At 53.3% G+C, this 24330-nt stretch overlaps 1 protein-coding gene across 2 annotated transcripts; it reads right to left on the bottom strand.

Annotated features, from left to right (window-relative positions):
* Positions 1–388: 388 nt before the first annotated feature.
* Positions 389–24030, bottom strand: CHST1 (carbohydrate sulfotransferase 1). 2 transcript variants are annotated; one of them, XM_029059219.1, is made up of 4 exons: positions 23897–24030; positions 17208–17299; positions 4661–4787; positions 389–2680 (listed from the first exon to the last, which is right to left on the bottom strand). In XM_029059219.1, exon 4 carries the CDS (start codon positions 2635–2637, stop codon positions 1372–1374), a length of 1266 nt encoding a protein of 421 aa, XP_028915052.1. In that variant the 5' UTR covers positions 2638–2680; positions 4661–4787; positions 17208–17299; positions 23897–24030; the 3' UTR covers positions 389–1371. The 2 variants fall into 2 exon arrangements, with proteins under 2 accessions (XP_028915052.1, XP_028915051.1); XM_029059218.1 differs by lacking the exon at positions 17208–17299.
* Between the last annotated feature and the right edge of the window lie 300 nt (positions 24031–24330).

Below are 24330 nucleotides of genomic sequence, written 5' to 3'. Positions count from 1 at the left end.
CACACTGCTCCAAGATCCTTCATCCCCAGGAAGGGCCCTGAGCTGGGAGCTCGGGAGGACATCTGTGTTTAGTGGGAGTGTGTTGGGTGGCCGGGGGCCAGGGCCGCCCAGCCTGGATGAGCCTCTGGTTGAGGATGAAAGGGAAAGGTCACCCAAATGAAAGGTGCTCTAGGAATGGGAGGCATCCTGAGGTCAACGCCCCAGACATCCTCCCTCCCAGGACATCCACATCTCTGCAACTGGCCCCAGGCTTGCCCCACCACACCTCCTTCCAAGCCTTCACTCTCCTGTCCCCGACCCTGAGTCACCCCTGCCCTGCTCCACCCCCCGACCCCAACCCTCATCCTGTAGCCAACCCCATAACGCACTCTTTTATTTACAGAAAACGCAGAGAGAAAGCATTTAATTTTTTTCATTTAGCAAACTGCCCCAACTCTTTTTTTTAATCCATTTTTCATTCTTTTGGCACAAAGAAATGTCACAGGTGAACCAAAAACTGACCAGTACCCCAAAAAATAACAACCAGCAACCAACTGCCCAGGTCCAGCAACAAGACTCAGACAAACAGACATGATCGCAACAGACTGCAGAAACAAGGAGACGTACATTCACCTCACAGTAAAACCTGCTCACCAATGGGAAGGGGAGAGGGAGGGGCAAAAGAAAGTTCAGGGATTTGCTGCTCTTTGGGGAGGGAGGGGGTGATCACTGGGAGGGGCAAGGCGGATTGGGGGGAGGGGGAGACACCATTCATAAATTAGATAGATAAGGTCTTTTTTTTAAATCTCTTACCTTGTAAAAGTAAACAGTGCAAAAAGTACAATACCCCAAATACCCTTCTGTTTGGAAAGCTTGAGAAGTTTCTTTTGTGTTGATATGTTGTGTCTGTGTGTAGTGTGTGTATGGTGTGTGTGTGTGTGTGTGTGTGTGCATGTGTGCGTGTGGTGTGTTTGTAAACATTGTTAACCATCCACAGAGAGACCAAACTTTCATGTGTCTGAATCACGACGCAGGAAGAAGCCCAGGGTGTGGGGAGACCTCTCCCTCTCTCCCCTCCCACCGGGACAACTGTCCCCGAAGTGTCCCATTCGAGACATAGTGCAAATTTTGGAGAGACAGAAAAAAGAGAAGGAGGGCGAGAAGGACAGGGGCGGGGGGGAGGATGGAAAAAGGAGGGCGGGAATAAGGCAACAGTTAGAAACGGTTCATATCAAAACCACCCCGTCCCGCGCATCCCCGGTGCGTCCCCGGCCCGGCCCCCACACATCCGTGGAGTGTCCTCGGCGTGTCCGCGACGCGTCCTCGATGGGTCCACGGAGACCCCGGCGGGTCCAAGGCGACCCCAGCGCTACGCCCTCTCCGGTCCCTGCGTCACAAAAAGGGGTGAAAGTCTCGGTCCTCCACCAGGCTGACGGACAGGTTCCTCAGCTCCTCCTCCGAAGTGGCCAACCTGTAGCCCAGCTGGGCCAGCACCTGCCGGCAGGCGTGTTGGGCGAACGTCACGATCTCATAGGACAGCCGGAAGCGCCACTTCTCGGCCGTGGCGGCCGAGTCGCGCACGGTGCCGTACTTGTGCTTGGCAGAGGCGCCGTCGCCCCGGGTGTTGTTCTGGATCCAGCGCTCCACGTGGCTGTCCAGGGGGATGCCCAGGAAGTCGTAGATCTCCCCGGTCTTCCTGCCGGGGTGGCGGGCCAGGTCCTCGTAGCGCACCAACATGTACCTCCCCTTGAGCCAGGGCGGCCGGCTCAGGCCGGCGGACACCGAGTTCCAGAAGTCCTCGCAGACGGTGGTCAGCTGGGTGACGTCCAGGTTGTAGGGCTTCCGGCCCGTGCCGTCCCAGACGCGCCAGAGCCGGTAGGTGTCCCGGAAGGTCTCGCTGCGGGAGGCCAGGATGGCGCGGGGGTCCCGCACCAGCTGGATGACCTTCAGGTTGAGCCGGGGGTCCTCCACCAGGGCCCGCAGGTCGCCGACCTCGGGCACCCTGACGGTCTTGATGGCCACGTGGCCGCGCTCCCGGCAGGCCTCGGCGGCCAGCGTCAGGTTGAGGAGGCCGCAGCGGCGTACGCACTCGCCCTCCTCCAGCGGCGGGGTGGCCGGGGGGCCCGAGGCCGCACACACGGGAGGGGAGCACAGGGCCCGGCTGGCCCCGCGGCGGAAGACGCGGTCCGTCGTGTGGTTGACCGGGGGCGGCTTGATGTAGTTCTCCAGGAAGTAGAGGTCGCAGTCGTACAGGCTGCGCAGCAGGTCACGGCTGGCGCCCAGCATGACCCGGCGGTCGGAGGGGCTGCGGCCCTGCGCCAGGCGCGGGATCAGGGTGGACTGCACGTGGTACAGGGGCTCAAACAGGTAGAAGACGTCCAGGTGTTGGTTGAAGAGCTGGCCCACGAAGGAGGAGCCGCTGCGGGTGGTGGCCAGGATGAGCAGGTGGGTTTTGCGGGAGAAGTTGTAGGGCGGGGTGGGGCCCTCGTCGCAGAGCCTCTCAGCCGCCTCGGGCTCCGAGAGCCCCGGGCTGCAGTTCGCCGGGCTGGGCACCGGGCAGCTGGGGAAGGACCTGGCCGTGAATGTGCGGATGGCCGTGTACTGGATGGCGATGGAGGCCAAGGCGAGGAGGAGGACGGCCTTCCAGGAACATTGCATGGCTGGACACCTTCATGGGGAGGCTTCTCTGCCGGCCTGGGATCTGCCGACGCAAGATGTGGGGTGAGCGGAGGTCGATGGGGGACGGGAGCGGGGGACCGTGCTCCACAGATGGTAAGGACTCAGTAAATACTACCGATTGATTGTGAACCAAGGACCACGCTAAGCAGTGGGGGAGATAAGAGATCATCAAGTGCCACGTGGGGTTCAGAGTCTAAGTAAGAGAAAGAACAGGCACTGAATCTCCCTTTGGCAGATGAGGGAACTGAGGCACGGAGAAGAGACGTGATTGCTCTAGACTGTAAGCTCGTGGTGGGCAGGGAATGTGTCTACTTATTAGTGCTCTGCACACAATAAGTGATCATAAATACAATTGATTGATTGATTGACTTTCCCAAGGTCACACAGCAGACAAGAGGCTCAGCCAGAATTAGAATCCAGGACCTCTCTCTCCTCTTAAACCGTGCTCTTTCCACTCGGCCACGGTGCTTCTCTTGACACGGCCTGCCCCCTTCTTTAGATTTGGGGGCTTCTCATCCAGGCGGGGGCTCCCCTAACTGAGTTTCTCCCTCAGCCCTCTTTTCCTCACCCTCAGTCACCCTTCTCTCCCAAAGTGGAACGTTCCTCACAGCACGTGCCCCTCCACCACATGCCACAGCCAGAGGCAGCTGGAGAGTGGAGGGAGCTCTAGGGCAGGAATGGGGGACCCCGCCACAGCCCCCGTCTCAACAGATGAGGCAAGCGAGTGGGCTGGGAGCAGGGGAAGAGCAAATGGAGGGTGATTTGGGCCACTGGGGAAAATGGCTTGGTGGCACAATTCTCTGCACACAGTAAGCGCTCAGTAAATACAATTGACAAGAAAAGCAGTGCCCTGACCCTGCCAGATGGGGCAAGATGGGTCGCTGGCTAAACAGCCAGGGGGAAGCATCGTGGCGTAATGGAAAGAACACCGGTCTGAGAGTCAGAGGACCTGGGTTCTAAGCCCGACTCCCCTAATTGCCTGCTATGCGATCTTGGGCCAGTCACGTGAATTCTCTGTGTCTGATTTTCGTCATCTGTAAGATGGGCATTAAATACTTGTTCTCCCTTCTCCTTAGCCTGGGAGCCCCATGTGGGACAGGGACTGTGTCCAATCTGATCATCTTGGATCTACCTCAGCACATGGCAGATAGTAAGCACTTTACAAACACCACATTTATCATTAGCTAGGCCAGGAAATATTGCCAACGGAATCAACCATACCCTCTTTCTCCCACAGAAAAGGAGCAAGGGAGGAGGGACCCCAGAGAGCATCCAACTTGCATCCTGCCAGCTGGCACCAACCCAGATAGTCCTAAGAAACGCCAAAAGGGGACCCTTGAGTTGCCGTGGCCAGTGAGGTCCAGTGCAGGGAGAAGTGGTAGGTGGAATGGGGACGGGGGTGAGTATCGGAACCACTGACGGGGACTGGACCCCCAAGAAATCTGCCAGGACCCCTCAGAAATCGGGACGTCCAGACCATGGCCCCTTGCTATCCTTTCAAGAGCATCGCTTCTGACCGGGTACAGGAAAGGGGGACGGACTCAGGGGACCCCAGGAGCTGGACTTGTTCTCCTGGGCAAAGGGACAGAGGAACCAGAAAAGCAGTGAGTGACGGGACAAAGAGGGAGGAAGATGGGAGGAGGAAGAAAGGGCTGAGAGAAAAGATCCCCCTACCCCCACCACCACAGGCAGCAGGAAAGACACCAAGTAATTTGGGTGGAGAAGGTGGACGACCCCCTCCAGAGAACCACCGGGCTCTCCCACAGCTAGGAAGAATAGGGAAACAGGAAAGGAATGAGAGTGAAAATCTGCCTCCCCCATCCTGGTGGGGAAAAGGAAATCCCTGAGGCAGTGGTAATCTAAAGCAAGAAAAGTGGCTCTGGCTCTTTCACCATCCACAAACTTTCTCAGGGGCCCCTACCACCAGCCACCCCAAACTCAGAACCCCACCCCACCCACCCCACCCCTGGGCCTAGGCCAGCAAGGACCCTCCAATACTCACCAAACAGGGGTTGGTCGGCGCTGTACAGCCTACGAGGCCCCTGCTGGACCTCTGCTCTCCACTGATGCTGGAACGAGGACTGAAGAAGGATCTGCTAGAACCTGGCCCAGAGATCTATGCCACTGCCCTGTGTGCACGAGGAGAGAGGAGCAGGTGAGATGAGCTAAGAAACCGGGACTCCTTTCAGGAAGGGACATGGCCTGCCTTGGCCAAAGAGTCTCCAGCTACAAAACTGGACCTTCTTTCTTGCCCTCCACCCGATGCCTAGTCCAAGGCTTAGTCCATCAATAAAAGGGGAACTCAGTCAATTGTATTTATTGAGTGCTTCCGTGTGCAGAGCATTAAGCTCTTGGGAGAGTACATTATAACAATAAACTGACACGTTCCTTGACCGTAGCAGCATGGCCTAGTGGACACAGCATGGATCTGGTAGTCAGAAGTACCTGGGTTCTAATTCTGCCTCCGCCACTTGTCTGCTGTGTGACCTCGAGCAGGTCAATTCACTTCTCTGTGCCTCAGTTCACTTCTCTGTGCCTCAGTTACCACTTCTGTAAAATGGGGATTAAGACTGTGAGCCCAATATGGGACGTGGACTGTGTCCAACCTGATTAGTTAGTATCTACCCCAGTGCTTAGTACAGTGCCTGGCACATAGTAAGTGCTTAACAAATACCAAAATTATTATTATTATTACCTTGTATCTACCCCAGCAATTAGTACAGTACCTGGCACAGAATAAGCGCTTAACAAATACCAATAAAAAAATTCAATGCAACCTAGAGTACTCCCACCAACCCCTGTCATGGACAGCAGGTAGGGTTAGTCAGTCAGCCCTGGAACTTCTGGGTGAGATATTGTCCCAGCAGCATGAGGAATACGATTGATCGATTGGTTGATGAAAAATGATATTGCCTACAGGGTCCTCCTGCGGTAAACTCTATGCCAGGACAGTACGGATTTTGAGGTGCTGACCTTGCCCACCTGCCATAATGGAGCTAGCAGAGGGGAAGTAAGATGTAGGGTTTGAACGTAGCTGGGCCTCTAGCCTTTGGTCTCAATAACCCTGCGTGTCCTCCCGCTTCCTGTGCAAAGAGTTCTGTCCCATCATGGAACGGAGCTCAGCAGGGGCATACACAGGGCTGACTGACACCGAACACTCCCCCAAGTAGACTGCTATTAGCCCAGGCTATTTCCTCTATCAATTGCTCTGACGCGCAGCTGGCCAGCCTCTTGGAGATTTATCTATATTCACCCCTGGGCATTGGCGGATTTCTGGTTTGCGGTTTTATCTATTTGCGGTCGGATGAACCTACGTGCTTGGTCTTAGTGACAGCAGGAGTGGACCCCAGTCTGGCCCCCCAGCCCGTGATGTCCCCTCTTGGATCGCCATCAGTCCAGCACTCCCTTTTTATGGTATTTATGGTATTTGTTAAGCGTTTACTAGGTGTCAAACACTCTTCTAAGCGCTGAGTAGGTACAATTTAATTAGGTTGGACACAGTCCCTGTCCCTCGTGGGGTCAGAGTCTAAGTAAGAGGGAGAACAGGTATCCCCACTTTAAGGTTAGGAAACTGAAGCATGATAAAGTGAAATGACTTGCCCAAGGTCACACAGCAAGCAATTGGCAAAGCAGGGATTAGAATCAAGGTCTTTCTGACTCCCAGGCCTATGCTCTCTCCACTAGACCACACTGCTTCTTGAAAGTAGTAGTGATTGGCCTCTGCACTGAGCCCCCACATAAAAAAGAGCTGTTATATAAACTTTCTAGTGTTTTAAGTGTAGCTACTATTGCGGCCAAATAGTATCTCTAGCCAACCTCCCGTGGATACTAAGGGAAGCCTGTACCATGTGGCCTATGTACTTGGAGACAACGATGCTGACACTGAAATTCATCTCTGAGGATTTTTGTGACTGAAGAGGACAACAAGGAACCCACTTCTCCAGCCCTATTGTACACACACAAAGACTCTCCCTTGTTGCATTGTCTTTTTTTAATGGTATTTGCTAAGCACTTACTAGTTGCTACACACTGAACTAAAAGCTGGGGTAGATACAAGCTAATCAGGTCAGACAGAGCCCAGGTCTGATAGAGGGCTCACAGTCTTAATCCCCACTCTGCAGCTGTGGTAACTGAGACACAGAGAAGTGAAGTGACTTGCCCAAGATGGCACAGGAGACTAGTGATGGAGGAGGGATCTGAACCCAGGTCTCTCTGACTACAGGCCATGCTACTCTTCAAAAGGCTCGATTGTCTTGCTTCTTGTTTGCGGGGCCTGGTGCTGTTTTTGTTGAGTGATAATATACTGTCGGTGTGGGCGAATCATGCTAGAAAATGTTGATTGTCAGCCTGGAACTGATCTTGTAAACTGCCCCACAGACTCCTGGGACCAGCCAGTTCATTCAACAGTAGCAAGTTTAAATTCAGACAGAGACATGTGGCCAAGTGGGAAGACTCCCAGATTGGGAATCAGGAGGCTTGGGATCTCATCCTGGCTCTGCCTACTGCCTGCTGTGTGACCATGGGCACTTAACATCTCTGTGCCTCAGCTTCTTCATCTTTAGAATGGGGATTAAATGCCCTTTTATACTGTGAGCCCGGTGTGAGACAGGAACTGTGTGTCACCTGATTGGATCAAGCCCAGGACTTAGCACAGTACTTGTCAGTACTCGTCAGAGAGTACATGATTAAGAATTATCATTATTATTCATTCAATTGTATTTATTGAGCGCTTACTGTGTGCAGAGCACTGTACTAAGCGCTTGGGAAGTACAATTCGGCATCAGATAGAGGCAATCCCTTCCCAGCAACGGGTTCACAGTTATTGTTACTGTTATTATTATTAAGGCCATGTGCAGTCTCAACCTCCAAAACGAATGAGTGAATGAGAAAGATACTTGAATCAAGGCTGGGTCTGGGAGCTGAACCGATGCCAAGATGCAGGAGTGGGTCAAGAGGTGATTGTCAAGAGAGGATAGAAATATTTTGTAGTGGAAAGTGAAAGGAGTGTCAGTATCAAGGGGGAGGTGAGGGATAGCCAAGGGAAGAGGATGCTATCTCTAGACTGTAAGTGCATCCTCTAGATTGTAAGGTCATTAGGGGCTGGGAATATGTCTGCTAACTCTCTTGTATTGTACTCTTCCAAGCTCTTAGTACAATGCTCTGCACATAGTAAGCACTCAACAAATACCACTGATCGATTGAATGCTGTTGAGAGAGAGAGATGGAGAAAGAGAGAGAGAGAGCCCCTCGAAACCTGGCTTCTAGTTGGGTGAAAAGGAACGAGCCACAGAAATTGGTATTTTGGGAAAGGATTTGATTTTCTGCTCCTGAGGCAGGGCATTGGTTTAATGCTGGGACCTGCCATAAACCCGTTCGATACCGATGCCTCGATGTGGCCTTATCTTGTGTTTGAACTCTCTTGAGCTTTAATCTAATCAGCTTCTCACATATGGTGGGAAGTCTGTATGTCTTGTGACCCTGGCACCCCTGTCCGGAGAGTGACGCCCCCGGCCAAAGAGGGGCTGGGATCCAGAAACCCCTTGGAACTCAGGGACCGCTGAGCCGAGAGCAGGGCCAGAGACTGGCCCTCCGGATTCCAAGCCACTTGAGGGTTGAGGCTGAAAGCCAGGGGTGTGAACAGCAGAGTGTTTGGGCTGAAAGGCCCTCTGAATGGCCTATGGGTGAGAGCCCTGGGATGGGCTGCGGCTGAGGGTCTCAGCATGGACTACGGCTGAGAGTCCTCGGTTGGGCTGCGGCTGAGGGTCCCGGGATGGGCAGGGGAGGACACAGTATCCCTCGTCCCCGTGTTAAAAGGAGAAGAAGCCCAGGCCTCAACCTTGCCTCCTTGGCTAACCTACCCCAGGGAGCGTCAGGCCTGAGCCCTCTACAGCTTCGGGAACCAACCTAAAGACTCTCAGGGGCTCCGAAGCCACTGCCCACATAGCCACACGGCTCCGGGCTGGTCCCTGGACACTTAAAATCAGAGAGAATAAACCCTCATCTGTAAAATTGGGATCCAGTAACTGATCTCCCTCCTCCTTGGGTTGTTAGCCCCACTGGGAAAAGTACAGTGTCCAACCTGATTAACATGCATCTCCCCTGGCACTTAGAACAGTGTTTGACACATAGGGAGCATTTAATAAATCTGATAATAAAATAATAATAACTATAAATATCATCCAGAGGAGGCTGGAGGAAACTGGCCAGAAGGGGCTGAAAGCTGGGCTTGGAGGCATCAAAAGGGAGAGTAAGGAACGGCAGAATTTAGAAACAGATTAAATGGGCAAGAGTCAATCATTGGTAATCACTGAGCATTTACTATGTGCAGAGACCTGTACTAAGCACTTGGGAGACAACAGTACAACAGAATTAGCAGACACGTTCCCGGCCCATAACGAGTTACAGTCTAGAGTCAAAGATGAAACCGAGGAAGCAAGCTTCCTGGACAGAGGAGATAATGGAGCTGTCAACTGTGATGGGAAAGAAAGGAGGAGAGTCAGTTTAGGAGGAAAGATGAGACTATCATTTTCTAAAAAACAGCACAGTCCAAGTTTCCCCTCTCTTTAAATGGTTGCACATCCATCTCCACATTAGACAGAAGCTCATTATCGATCAGTGGTATTTTCTGAGTGCTTATTGTATACAGAACACTGTACTAAGTGCTTGGGAAAGCACAGTACATCAGAATTGGTAGAAACGTTTCCTGCCCACAGTAAGTTTACAGTCTTAGAGACCTTTATCACTGACTTTAAGGCACTCAACTAGTTTTCCCCCTGCTACCTCACCTCCTTGATTTTCTACAACAAGCCAGCCCGCACTCTTCGCTCCTTTATCTCCCCCTACTCACTGTACCTGAATCTCGTCTGTCTCACCGCCAGCCCCTTGCCCACATCCTCCCTCTGGTCTGGAACCCCCCCCCCCAGTCCCCTCCACCTCATACCTGACAGACCACTTCTCTCCACACCTTCAAAGCCCTATTAAAATCACATCTCCTCCAAGAGGCCTTCCCTGATTGAGCCCTCATTTCCTTGTCTATGTCCTTCCTACTGCAATGCCTACGTACTTGGGTTTGAACACCTGAAACACTTTGCTTTGCGCCTTACCCCCACAGCACTTATGCACATGTTTATCTGCAATTCATTTTAATGTTTGTCTACCCGTCTAGTCTGAAAGCTCCTTGTGTTTACCTACACTGTGGAATTCTACTGTCCCAAACACTTAGAACAGTGCTCTGCATAAAGTAAGTGCTCAATAAATACCACCGATAGATTGATTGAATTGGCAGCTGAAGCCATGCGAGAAAATGAATTCTCCGAGAGAATGAGAGTAGAATATAGAGAGTAAAGGATCCGGAACAGAGCCGTGTTGAATGCCCACCATTAAAGGATGAGAGGTAGAAGAAGAGCCAGAAAAGGAGACTGAGTGGTCACAAGTAGGAAGAGAACCAGATGAGAAGCATTCTGCAGCCTAGAAGTCAAAGAGGATTAGGTCAAAGTAGAGCCAGTTGGATTTGGTCAGAAAGAAATCTTGGAGACCTTGGTGAGAGAAGCTTTAGGGAAGGGGGTGGAAACCAGACTGTAGAGGGGCAAGGAGACAACTGAGAAGCAACGTGAACTGGTGGAAAGAGCACAGGCCTGCTGGATGTCAGAGGTTCTAAACCTGGCTCCGCCACTTGTTTGCTGTGTGACTTTGGACAAGTCACTTCACTTCTCTGTGCCTGTTACCTCATCTATAAAATGGGGATTAAGACCATGAGTCCCATGTGGGACCTGGACTGTGTCCAACCTGAATGGCTTGCACCTACCCCAGCATTTAGTAGGTGCCCGGCAATACTAAGCACTTAACAAATGCCATTAAAAAGGACTTTACAGTCCAGTATCTATCTTTACAAGGGCCGTAATTATTATTAGAACATCCGCAGGTCTTGGTTATCAGTAATCCCAGGAGTAAAGTGACCTCTGACTACATAAAATACAGCGGGGATCCTTTAGCCAATCTGAAAGCAAAAGATGTAGATTTCATTCCATAGTTTACCTAGGATTATTATGTGAGAGCACCATGAGAAATTGTGATAAACTTCTTTGCAGGAATACACAGAATGCAAGGTGGACAATAATAACAATTGTGCTTTTTGGTAAACACTTACTATGTGCCAGGAGCACTTAGGACAGTGCTGTGCAAACAGTAAATGCTTAATAAATATGATTGAATGAACGAACGTTCTAAGCGCTGCGGTAGTTACAAGTAAATCCGGTTGGACACAGTCCTCGTCCTACATGGGGCTCACAGTCAAATCCCTATTTTGATTAGGTAACTGAGGCACAGAGAAGTAAAGAGACTTGCCAAAGGTCACACAGCAGACAAGTAGCAGATATGGAATTAAAACTCAGGTCCTTCTGACTCCCAGGTCCATGCTCTATCCACTAGGTCACACTGCTTCTCATCACATCTTGCCCCTCATCTTGCTCCACAGCTGGGATGTTCCCCTGGTAGGTTCCTGTGAACTCGGGTGCCATTTCCAAGCCATGGGAAGCTTAGCTGGGAGAGACTCAGGGTTTAACAAAAAAAAAACCACCAGGCATGAAAGCATAAATGCCGAAGCCATGTCGGACATGGACAGACCAGACAAAAACCACACTGTCGCGTATATAACCGGATGAATGGCCGTCCCACTCGGGAAACATACCAGGGTACAGGGCTCCCATTCCTCGCTCTTTGTGCCCTGAACAAATTTGTAGCTGCGTAAATACTCCCGCTGTTCTAGTGAGAGATGGGACCGGGGGTCCAGAGGCCCAGAAGGTGATGGGCAGCCAAGCTGGGGAGAGATGGGCTTTTCTGGAACTGACACGAGCTCTTGTCAGCCTGGCAGGGCCTGAGCATGTAATTGGTTGAGGGAGGCCTTAACATGCAGGGCCTGTCTGGACCAAAAGCCCCCGTGGCTTGATCATATTAGAATTCTGGGCCGAGTATAAGCCTGAAGAAGCTGCAAACTGCATCTTAGAAAGCCTCCCTGATCTTGCAGCTCCTCACCTCCAATCCACCCAAAAGGGACCGGTCTTTCTTAAAAACCCACGAGCCCAGAGCGGTTCCAGAACGGGCAGAGGGGGTTGTCCCAGAGGGGACATCCTAGGGAAAAAACATCTGATCCGGCCCCAGGCATCCAATTCCCAGTCTTGGCTGCCCCAGGAGAAGAGGAACCAATCCGCCTGACTGGCTGGTAGTTAATTGTTTTAGGCCAATGGTAGTGAGGGTGGTCCACATCCAAAGGAGAGCCATGGGGCTCTCGAACAGGGAGAGGATGAAGAGCAACGGTTTGGGCGGTGGGGACCAGGGACCAGAAAGGGCTACCGCTACTGGATTGTATGCTCCTTTAGGGCAGGGATCATGTCTACTAACTCCATTGTATTCCCCTAAATGCTTACTACAGTGTTTTCAACAGAGAAAGTGCTCAGTATATAACGATGATTGATTAATGGTTCCTTCCGGGCAGGAACTACTGGTTCCGTCCTGAAATTGGAGGATTTCAGCCATTTCCAGACCAGACCTAAATCCACTGCACAAAAGTGTTCCCAGGAAGGCTTCAAACCTGGACATCTAGGGTTCATCAGGCTTCTGGCAGGGGTTGAGGGGGGGAAGAGGAGGGAGGTTTGAGGAGTCTTTTTAAGGGGGTCAATGCAAAGAGGTGAACCTTCTAAACAGCCCGATGGGCCCAAATCCAGCCTGGAGGTAGCATCTTTGCATGGAAAAGAAGTGTCAGCCTCGCCCCACAGAGTCTGCTGTCTCTCCTTCTGGCTCCTCTGGGTGCTGCCCACTGGGGTGGCGTGTGTGTGTGTGTGTGTGTGTGTGTGTGTGTGTGTATTAGAAGCAGCGCGGCTCAGTGGAAAGAGCCCGGGCCTGGGAGTCAGAGGTCGTGGGTTCTAATCCCGGCTCTGCCACTTGTCAGCTGGGTGACTTTGGGCAAGTCACTTCATTTCTCTGTGCCTCAGTTACCTCATCTGTAAAATAGGGATTAAGACCGTGAGCCCCACTTGGGACATCCTGATCACCTTGTATCCCCCCCAGCGCTTAGAACAGTGCTTTTGCACATAGGAAGCGCTTAACAAATGCCATATATATATACATATATATATATACATTAGAAGCAGCGTGGCTCAGTGGAAAGAGCACGGGCTTGGGAGTCACACGTCATGGGTTCTAATCCCGGCTCCGACACTTATCAGCTGTGTGACTTTGGGCAAGTCACTTCACTTCTCTGGGCCTCAGTGACCTCACCTGTACATCGGGGATCAAGACTGTGAGCCCCACGTGGGACAACCTGATCACCTTGTATCCCCCCCAGCGCTTAGAACAGCGCTTTGCACATAGTACGCGCTTAACAAATGCCATTATTATTATTACTGTTATGATTATATAAACGAGGGCCTCCTCGCCTTCTTGAGTACCTCGTCTCTATTTTCTTGGATGCTCCCAGCTAAAGGCGGCAATAAAAGCCCGTCGGCTGCCCTCTAGTGGCCATAATCTCCGCTGCGGTGCAGGACACCGTTCTTTTTCTGGGCATAAGGTGAAAGAAAGGCTTTGAAGCTTCGGGCAAGTGACAGGCCCGTATTTCTGGGGGCCCCCAAGAGGGACGCAGACCCCCTACTCCAGGGAAGGCATTTCTGTGCCCCACAGACCCCGCCCCCCTCAGCCCACTGGCTGCTGACAGCCCCAGCCGGTTGAGGGACGCACGGAGCTGTGACCTGCTGTGTGTGACTTGATAATTCCAGTTCATTCCCAGGATTTTCCCTCCATGGGGCTTTCTCCCAGAGCCTCGCTGGCTGCAGCCAGAAGGGATTCCTTCAGAGAGATGAAATCCCTGGCACTTTCAGCTCTGAATTTTCTCAGGGGGGGAAAAAGAGCGTCACTGCCCTCTTCCTCGGGCTTGGCCCCTCGTTGGGAGCTTGTGGCCTAGTTCATGAACTCTAAGCCAAGACCAAAATCAACGGTCCCTCGGTTCAGCAGGCCAGCCCCAGCCTGAGGGTAACTGAAATGGGAGAAGCTGAGCTCTTTCCTAGCTGCTAATAAAGAGGGAGGCTGGCTCTCATGATTTGAAGGCTTCCTCATGCCCTCCTCCTCTTCCTCAGGCCCCCAGACTAAGCTCGGGAGAGATGCCTGAGCTGGCATTTTCCTGCCTCTTCTCACTAAACAGGGTCAGGCTCAGTGGGCCCCTAGACTTTCAAGGACCTCGAGACGAAGCAAGGCCTGGTGGATAGAGCATGGGGCTGGGAGTCAGAAGGACCTCGGTTCTAATTCTGGATCCACCATTTGTCTGCTGTGTGACCTTTGGCGAGTCACTTAACTTCACCGGGCCTCAAAGACCTCATCTGTAAAATGGGGATTTAGACTGTGAGCCTTATGTGGGACTCACATTTGGGCCCTATGTTGGCCCTGTATAGGGCTCTGTGAGCCCTGGGTTGCCCAACCTGTGTGTCCAACCTGATTATCTTTTATCTACCTCAGCACTTAGTACAGTATAGTAAGCACTTAAAAAATAACATTTAAAATAAAACCACGAGCCAGATGGAGACTCCAAGCTCTTGCCTGCAGGCCACCATCAGATGTACGACGGCCCATTGGCCCCAGTGAGCCATAGTCTCTGCCGAGCATGAGGGAGCCATGGGGCCTGAAATCCACTGACTCCAAACCATCGGGGGACATCCCCCACTGCTCAGAGTCTTCCCAGGGCTCTCTCTGCCTGAGGCTGGTGTTCCCATCCAGGAAGGCAGGCCCAGAGGATATGGTCAAGAAAGGTGCTAGGGGTACGTTGGATTGCTTAGGCTCCCACTCACCCTCACTGGAATTGAAAACTTGGGCAGAAAAAAGTCAGAGGTAGGTGGAAGTCCAGGCAGTGATCCCAGATGTTGGGGCTGAAAGTGGGGGAAATGTCCAAATGCTTAGTATAGTGCCTGGCCCCTAGTAAGCGCTTAATAAATACATTTAAAAAAAATGGAGTGCCTCCCTCCCCCAGTGAGGCTGACCTAAACCCCTCACCTCCTGGAGATTGAGGGTACGGGGGGCCCAGGATAAACTTCTCCAAACTCAGGCCAGGGCTCCATCACGCTGGGTCGTGAGCACTGAATTGGGACACTTCAGCTTTCTGGCAATTGCTCGCTGCATCTGGGACATGCCGTGGGGAGGCTCGGAATTTGGCTTAACCTGAGAGAACGTGGACTGGACACAAACCAGTGTTTTCCTGACCTGAAGGACCAGGGAGATAATTAACCACTTGAGTCCATCCCTTTCTGCTAACCCACTGAGCTAAGTCATTGCTACCTGGTTATACTTAGGGAAGGATACTTTTTCTGAAGCGGTGACTGGCTGGCTCCAGCCCCTGTTCCCCTCATTGGACTGGGCAAGGAGAAATTTGTTGACCTTCTGTCCCCCACACAAGGTCCTTCTGTTTGCTTGAGAAGGATGATTCAAAAGGAGCAGCTGTCTTTTCCTCAGCCCATGTCCCCGTCCTCCCCTCTCCACCCCAACTGAGAGGGGCAGTTGTCCCTCAAGGGAGGGTGGAGCTCCTCTTTTCCTGCCCAGCAGGCCCAGGGTAACCCAGCTGTGACAGATGTGGATTCACAGGAACACGGCGGCAAAAAGTTGGTGCTAGCTTCTGGCAGCTGTCACTGAGGTAACCCTGGCATCAGGAAGGGAGAGAGGACCAGTGTCAGGGATTGGAACTCCTTGTGGGCAGGGAATGTGCCTACCAATTCTGCTGTACTGTACTCTCCCAAGTGCATAATACAGTGCTCTGCACACAGTGAGTGCTCAATAAATATGATTGATTGATGGGCTAGCCGGGGACTCAAGGAAGACAGACAGAAACAAGACTAAAGGTCTTCAGGGCCCACTGGGCCCACAGAGAAAATGGATCCTGAAGATTGGGATTTTTTTAACGGTATTTGTTAAGCACTTAATGCACTGAGGTAGATGGAGTCCCTGTCCCTCTTGGGGCTCAGAATCTTAATCCCCATTTTACGGATGAGGTAACTGTTAAGTGACTTGCCCAAGGTCACCCAGCAGACAAAGTGGTGGATCCAGGATTAGAATTTAGGTGTTTCTGACTCCCAAGCCCATGCTCCCTTCACTAGGCCATGCTGCTTCTCACTGGGAGTTGGAGGGCTTTGTGGGGTCTGGGCTTCAAGGGAAACAGGGAGCAGAGAGTGAGCTTGGATTGTCTGGCAGCAGAGGAGGGTTGACTCGGGGGTTTTCGGAAAGGTAAGGAGGGGATTGACGACAACCAGTTGAGGCAGTAATATGCTGCCTCCTTTCTGAAAGAAGCAGAGTGAGATGAAAGTCTAGGGGATCTGGGGAAATAAACCTATAGCAGGGTGTCAAGAATGGCTGCTGGGAGACTGACCAGCCTTGGGGACTGGCTCAGTTCACTAGGGGATGGGTGGCAGGTCCCTGCAATCCAGGAAGAGGAAGCACCTGGACATGCGGTCCTTGAAAAGCCCTGTGGGGGAAACTGAGGGAGGGCGGAAACCACCTGGCTGGAGAAGCACAGTGGTTTGCGGCTTCGGGGAGATCACGGAGGCTGGGATCAGATGAAAGATTTTATTGTGGTTCTCACTGAATTGCTTATCTTAGCCTATTATTTGTCTCCCTCTACCTCTCTGTTTTTGTCTATGTCTGTCTGTCTGTCTCTCTCTTCCTCTCTCTATTGCTAAAATTCTGTTCCTCTCTCCCCACCCTTTAGACTATGAGCCCCTTGTAAACTAGGGATCATGTCTGATTTGAATCCATTAATTCCTAGTGCTTAGTTCGGTTCTTCACCTACTGTAAGTGCTGGGTAAATGTTATTGCTATTGATCAATTGATTGATTGGCTGGGCCAAGAGGGACTAAGGGAAGCACTGGAGAAAGGTAGCCAAGTTCTTATTCCACTATATCTGGGATGCTGGTTACTGACCCAGAGGAATTTAGAAGTAGGAGTCCAGAAGCACCATGGTCTAGAGGAAAGACCACAGGGTTGGGAGTTTGAAAACCTGGGTTCTAATCCCTGCTCCAAAACTTGACTGCAGTGTGACCTTGGACAAGTCACTTAATTTCTCTGTGCCTGTTTCCTCATCTGTAAAATGGGGATTAGACCGTAAGCCCTTTGTGGGCAGGGATATGTCTACCAACATTTTTGTACTGAACTCTTCCAAGGGATCAAATATAGAGTGCTCTGCACATCATGGTTGCTCAATAAATTGATTGATTAGCAAATACCATAATTGTTATTATTATCATCAAGACAAGAGGAGAATAACAGGGTCTGGTGACTGGCCAGATAAAAGCAGAATAAGGGGGTAATAGGGAGTCCCAAAAGGCAAGCAGGAGAGGGAAGCCTCTCCAGGAGAAGGGGGACAAGAAGAAAAACCAGGTGAGGGGAGCTAGGTTTGGTTTGGACATGAGTCTGGGGTCCCCCCAATAGAGGAGGAGAAGACCCGGCACTTGTCATCTCATTAAACAGCTCCAAGAGCTCAGGTCTCTTCTGAGCTTTTGTGGATTTCTGAGAGGGAGGAAGCCTACCTGGAGCTATCCTGGAGAACTCTGAACTAGCAACCCAGAATGATGGGCTCGGGCAGGCAGAGCAAGGGGAGATGGCAGAGAGTGTGTCGAAGCTGCAGAGAAAAGAGAAAAGGAGAAACAAGTGTGTGGAAAGGAAGAGACATCAAGAGGACACCTATTAACCGTGAGTCGGGGGATGCCTCCCAAAGTATCCCAGCTCCCGGGGTGGGAAAAGTCGGCCTTTACTTGGACAAGCAAGAAGTGGAAGCCTATCCAGACAACCTTCAGAGAGGAGCAAGTGAAAGAAGTCTTAAAAGAAACCTACCCCCACACCCCGTCCACCAGCCTGGTGGCCCCTTGGCAAACACTATTCCAAATCTCAACCAACTGCTTGCTGTTGGACCTTTGGCAAGTCACTTAACTTCTCTGTGCCTCAGTTTCCTCAACTGTAGAATGGGAATTAAATACATGTTCTCCCTGCTACTTGGACTGTGAACCCCACGTAGGACAGGGACTGTGTCCAACTTGATGATCTTGTGTCCACCCCAGCACTTAGAACAGTGCTGGTCACATAGTAAGCACTTTATTCACGATAATAATTGCGGTATTTTTTAAGTGCTTACTATGTGCCAGGCACCGTACTAAGCGCTGGGGTGGAAACAAGCAAATTGGATTGGATCCCTGCCCCACATGAGGTTCAGAGTCAGAATTCCCCTTTTATAGATGAGGTAACTGAGGCACAGAGAAGTGGAGTGACTTGCCCAAGGTCACACCGCAGACAAGTGGAAGAGCTGGGATTAGAACCCATGACCTTCTGACTCCCAGGCCCGTGCTCTATCCACAATGCCATGCTGCTTCCCCAAATACTTAACAAATACCAAATACTTAACAAATACATAATGATAATCAATTAACCATATTTACTGAGCACTTACTGTGTTCATAGCATTATACAGAGCACTTGGAAGACTACAGTACAGCAGAGTGGGAGACATGTTCCCCGCCTACAATTAGTTTACAGACTAGAGGGGGAGCTTACAGTCTAATAACAGCCCTGCCCAAGATCCTCCCAGTTTTCCTGAGGAGATGCAGCGTGCAGAGCCAGCTACCCAGGGACAGAGAGATGTGGTTCTCCTCTTCCCAAAGGGGAAAGCTAAGCGATCCCAGCCTTTCCCAGTTGGTGAGTCTCCCAACCCTAATCAAGAAGCAAACAAAGAGAGAATCTGAAAACATTTAGCCAATAAAAAGAACCTTGTGCTGTTCGCAACACTGTGGGGATTTATAAAGAACAAATCATGCCTGACAAACTTGATAGCTTTTTTGATGGAATTACAAGATGAAGGAAGTACAGACAAGGTAATATATCTTGATTTTTAGCAAAGCGTTTGATACGGCTTCTCGGATAATCTGGCCAAATTAATTCAAGCGGGCTGGACCCTAAGTACTCGTCAAGATACGCCCAAGCCGAGCACGGGGTGGCAGTTGCAAAGGGCAGAAACTGTGGGGGGCAGTGAGAGGAGAGAGGGAAAGCCGTCGCCTGGATCGGTGTTGGGTCAGATCTTATCCAACATCTTCATTAATGATCCTGGGAGAGGGAGTAAACAGCCCGTTAATGAAATTTGCCGAGGATATTAAATTGGAAGGTGTTGTGAACGCCAATGAGGATGGCAAAATGATCCAGAGAGACCTAGGAAGGGAAGAAGCTTGGCAGGAGAGAGCAAAAATGAGATTCAAGCCGGAGAGGGGTTTGCAGTCGGTATGAGTGGGGAAAATTCCCTGCAAATGGGCACCATGCAAACAGGAGAGAGCTGGGAGGCAGGGCTGGGCAGGAGAAGCAGAGGGGAGGGGGCTGCTAGGAAAACTGGGGAGCTGGGGGTTGAGGGTGGGAGGGAGGATCATTGCTCAGCTTGGATCGGCACAGAGAGAGCGACAGGCCGGGGCAGAGCAACTCAGCTGATCCAGGGACCTCAAGAATTGACTCAGTGGGTGGGTGGGGTGTGGGGGGCAGGGGGGTAGAGATGAAAGGAAGCCAGCTTGAAAAGCCTCAGGGGGCCTGGGTTCGATGCCAGGAGCGAGGACAGTACAGGGTAACTCCTTAGAGAAGCTCAGTGCGGAGGCCAGAATGACGAAGAGGGGCTTAGGGAAAGGGAAATCTTGGGCATCCGGAAGGGACGACCTCCCCGCCATGAGAAGCGCGAAGCCAGGAAAACAGCTCCCCAAGGGAAATCAGAGGGAGGCTGGGGAGGTTGAACTCTAAACTCGGGAAAGATTCAGGAGAACCAGGTTCTAATTGTGACTCCACTGATTGCCTGCTGTGTGGCCTCGAACAAGTCACTTGACTTCTCTGGGTCTCAGTTTCCTCATCTATAAAATGGGACTAAAATACCTGTTCTCCCTCCCCCTAAAACCGTGTGCCCCCTGTGGAACAAGAACTGTGACTGATCTAATTGTGGAACAGGGACTGTGACTGATCTGATTATTTTGTATCTTCCCTGATGCTTAGCACAGTGCTTGGCACATAGTCAGCGCCTAGCAACTACAGTAATGCCGACGATGATAGTCAGAGATGGCTCCCCGGGTCTCTAATTTGGTGTCATGCTGGGGAAGGATACCAGGTCCTGTTCTGGGGCGCCTGATTAGTCAAGCACGAGGGGGAAAGGGGCTACCGAGGTCAGTTACGTCTGTGAAGACCCCTCTTCTCTGTTTCCACCTCTAGCGAGTGGGTAGGACTGCGCTCTGTTCTCCTGAATGATTACACGTCTCCAGCTTCCCACTCTCCCTGTGGTTCAGCCGGACTCCGAGCCCGCCTCCCTGCCCACACTTGCAGCACATGAACCGGCTGCTCACGCAGCAGCCGGCTCTAGTTGAGGAGAGAGGTGGCGATGCTGGGTGAGGCGGTTGCCGGGGTCTCTCCCCTCCGAGAGCTCCTGACACATCCTGATACATGGGCAGGAGGCCACAGTGCTGCTTCAGCTGCTGCTGCTGCTGCTTCTGCAGCCGTAAGCTTCCGGGCCGATCCTCAGGTGCAAGACGGGAGCGCTGAGCCCCTCCTTTCCTCCCCATCGTTTCTCTTTCCAACACTCCCCCATGCTGATTTCCTCTTCAGTCAGGGGAGAGGAGTCTGGCCATCCCCAACCCCTCTGTTCTCTATCCTCCATTTCTGTCTCTGCCACGAGGAAGAGGTCTGATGCATCTGCCTGTGTGCTGGCCTCCATGACATCAGTAGCTCCGGCGGGCAGGCTCCAGGCCTCATCTCCCAAGCAGGGAGGAGTGAGCTGAGGTGGGTCTGCCTGTCTCTCTCAGGGGCCAGAGACTCCCCAGACTCCGCTGCTTTACTACTCGCTAGGAGTCAGAGGGAAAGGGTTTACAAGACAGCAAGAGAGCTCGTGGTAAGATATCAGGCAGGATTTCCCTCCATCAGAGGTCATGGAGAGAGTGTCTGGAGCTCTAGGGAAATCATGGCTCTTCTTTCCCCAGGGCACTTCCCAACTACGTTGGGCAACCACCTGCTTTGGGCGGGTGTCGGCTGGGAGGCAGAAAGAGGCCCCTCTGGAAGGTTCTTCCAAACTGGGATTCTTTGACCTTACAAAGCCTACATCCCAAATGGGATTTGGTGGGGTTTTTTTTTCCTTTTGGAAGCTGGGAGACTCATCAAGAAGGCAGAAATCTTTCTGAAGTCCATGGGACTACTGGCAGGGAAGCCCACCCAGGAAAAGAAGGATCCTGATTAGAAGCCTCCCCTGGACTAATAATAATGTTGGTATTTGGTAAACGCTTACTATGTGCAGAGCACTGTTCTAAGCGCTGGGGTAGATACAGGGTCATCGGGTTGCCCCACGTGAGGCTCACAGTTAATCCCCATTTTACAGATGAGGTAACTGAGGCACAGAGAAGTGAAGTGACTTGCCCACAGTCACCCGGCTGACGAGTGGCAGAGCCGGGAGTCGAACTCACGACCTCTGACTCCGAAGCCCAGGCTCTTTCCACCGAGCCACTAGGGGAGAGAGAGAGAGAGGCCCACTGAGTCTGCTAGGACTAAGGGCCCCCACCCCTTTTTTTCAAAGGACCGCAAGACAAAGGAGCCGACACAATTCCTGTCCACACTTGTGGAGTGTGTGCTCTTACTATACATCGTCCCCCCGCCACACACATACACCCCCACCTCCTCCACCACCACCGTCACCCCCCAAAACTGATTACGCCGAACACGTCTGTTTCCATGGAAATCATACAGTGACTAAGGACTTCAGGACCTGCTCTAAACCAGATTTTGAATATCAAATGCTCTGCGAGATTCAGAATAGTAGAGTTTGGAAACTAGAAGGGGAGCTTCGGGTGGACAGCAGGGTCTGGGAGACACCTGAATCTCTGAAGCCACAAAGCTAGGCATTCTATGGGGAGGGGCCAGAATACACTTTCCCATCCCAGTCGCACCCGATATGCACGCCTGGGCACACAGATGCGTACCCATTAGGACACACCCCCACCCTCAGATGCCCATCTGTACGTCCTACTAAACTTCACGGGTCTCTCCCCAGACCAGCTCTGAGTCCTGCTCCGAGGCCTGGGACGTGACCTGTCCCTGGCCCGTGGGTAGTTGGCGGCGCCGTTAAAGTCTATGAAGATTCCCGGTCTCCCAAGCAGCGGCTGTAGAGGTGAGGGAGGGTGAGGGGAGTTCCAGGAAAAAGGAAGCCTCCAGAAGAAAACACTACTCCCCATAGCCGGGCTGCTCGGTGAAGGAGAAGTTTAGATTTTACAAACAAAATGTGCTTGCGCTTTGAGGTGGCAAGGCAAGAGGGGGAGGGGGGGACTGAAGCCCCTGGAGCTGCATGTTTTCAAACCCACAGCGGGAGCTGGGTCCCGGGCCCGGCGTGTAACCGCAGCCACCCCACAGCTGTCCTGCCACAGGGCTGGAAACCCGCCAGGAGGGAAGGAAAGACAGATGATGAAAGTTTGCAGTCAAGTATGGGCAAGGAGCTGCCTCCTACCTTGCCCCTAGCTCTCCCCTCCTCTCCTCCTCCTCCTCTCCCCCTCCCCACCTTCCCTCACTGGGAAGACAGGTATTGCACTGGACAGAGAGAAGGGGAAAAAGGGGTAGAGGCCAGTTCTAACCGAGGAGCTCCTTTCTCTCTTCAGCTGGGTCCTCTTCCTAACCCTACCCCCATTCCCGCCCTCCCACATTGTCCGCACAGCCTCCGGTGGTTCCTTTTAAGAGCTAAACGCGATAATCTCCTTCCCCGCATCCTGCGCTGTCACCAAAAGACATGGTCAAATAATGAATCCCCGTCCACTAACTCTGGCACCAACCAACCCCTAAGGGTGTACGGTTTATCCCAGCCAGCCACCTAAGCCTTGCCCTTTTTCTCCCTGCCGGCATCGGCATTTTCGGTCTGTAACTGTCTGGCCCTTGTCTCCTACAGTTTATCCTGGCTTCCATCTTCCTCTCCTCCCACACCCCCTAATTAGCAGGCTCTTGGGTTGGATACCCACTCCGATTCCCCCAGGCACGCCCCCCAGCCCCCTACCTCTCGACCTCTCTCTGCCAGGCCTCACCCCAGACCGATCCTGTCTCCTTTCCCCCCTGACCCCCCTCTAGATGAGCCTGCCAGCCTCTTCGGGGGTTTCAGGAGCCCAGGGATCCGGCTTGCCCAGGCTGGGGCCCGGTTCGGGCGGCAGGCTTGGGTGGCTTTGGACATCTGTTCCTGCTGTACCTTAGCTTTTGCCTGGAGCGAGAAGAGCCCGGTTCTCACTTGGAAAGAAACCTGAGAGAGCAGGGAAGGGATCGAGTCTAAATTTCGAAGCTGGATTCCCTTCGAATCCCGTGGTCCCCCGTTGGTGGCATATGCCACGTTGCCCCCCACGGGCAGCGGCGGACACACCTTCTAGGAACTAACATCCAATTCGTTCTGCCCCCGGGGGAGGGATCCTGGGGCAGACCCCCCACCCCCACCCCCGGCTGGACGAGAACATGGAGCCTGCCGGGAGTCGGGATAGGGAATCTGGTTTGGGAAGATGCGGGGCGGAGGGCGGATTGAGCGGGAGAAGGTGGCACCGCTCGCCGGTCCCTCGCCTCGGGCCTGGACTGGCCGGAATGGGCGGCACAGTCGGTCCCGGCCCGGGGGGGGGGGGGGGTCCCGGGGATGGGGGGTCCCGGGGTGGGGGGCGGGGGGAGGGGAAGGGGAAGGAACGGGACATATAGGCGGACCCCGAGTTTGGCCGCAGAGGAGGGGGCTGCTGGGGGTGGAGGGGGGGGTCCGGGGAGGGTCTTCTCTGGGAGTTGCGACGCATCCAAGTTCCCAAGGTGTGTTTAGAGGAGTAGGGTGGGGGCATCCTAGAGGAAATGGCCCGCAGCTCGTTCCCTCCTCTTCCTCCAGAAACTCCCCGAGACCCCCTTCCCCTCCGCCCACCCTCACTCCCGAGGGATCGGGGGGGGGGGAGGGGGCGGGGTCCCAGAGGACAAGCTTTCCCCCCTCCCCCATTTCCACCGAGCTCATCCCACCCCTGCCCGAACGAGGGTCCGGGACCCCCGGTCCCCGCAACCTCCTCCTCCTGGGGTCCTGGGGTCTGCCGTGCGCCCAGGCCGGTGCCACCCGCCCCCTCTGCCCCCCTCGCCCTGGCTCCGGCCGGAGAGGAGCCCCGCAGGCTCCGGGGACCCCTCCCACGCGTCCCCCCAGAGCCCAGCCCCGAGGGGGGTAAGGGAGGTCGGTTACCTGATGGGGGATTTGCCGGGAGCCGCTGCAGTGCCCCGCGCTGGGCTCCATCCTCTGGGCTCCTCCGGCTCAGGCTCCCTTCGGGTCCACGGGTGGCAGCGGCAGCAGCAGCAGCAGCAGCAGCAGCAGCAGCATCCTCCTCCCGCCTCTTGCCCCCTCCTCCTCCTCCTGCTGCTCCTCCCCCTCCTCTCCCTCCTCCCCCTGTTCCTCCTCCTCCTCGTCCTGCTGCTGCTGCTGCTGCTGCTGCTGCTGCTGCTGGACCCTCCTCTGTCCTCACTGGCCCCGGTCCATGGCTCGGACAGCCGGCCGGGGCCGGGCAGGGCCGGGCGGGGCTGGGCCGGGGTCTCCGAGCCCTCCCCCGCAGCTCTCCCCTTCCCCACACCCCCACCGCCCCCTCCCGCCCCCCGGCCAGGCCCGGCAGGACCGGCTGTGCC

This window comes from Ornithorhynchus anatinus, chromosome 3, assembly GCF_004115215.2.
Source record: "Ornithorhynchus anatinus isolate Pmale09 chromosome 3, mOrnAna1.pri.v4, whole genome shotgun sequence".
NCBI lineage: Eukaryota > Metazoa > Chordata > Mammalia > Monotremata > Ornithorhynchidae > Ornithorhynchus > Ornithorhynchus anatinus.
The sequence above is the reverse complement of the archived record's forward strand: the minus strand, read 5'-3'. Positions and strand labels throughout refer to the sequence as shown.

Coding starts and splice junctions, on each gene's coding strand:
- CHST1 (XM_029059219.1), bottom strand. CDS start 2,637: ATGCAATGTTCCTGGAAGGCCGTCCTCCTCCTCGCCTTGGCCTCCATC.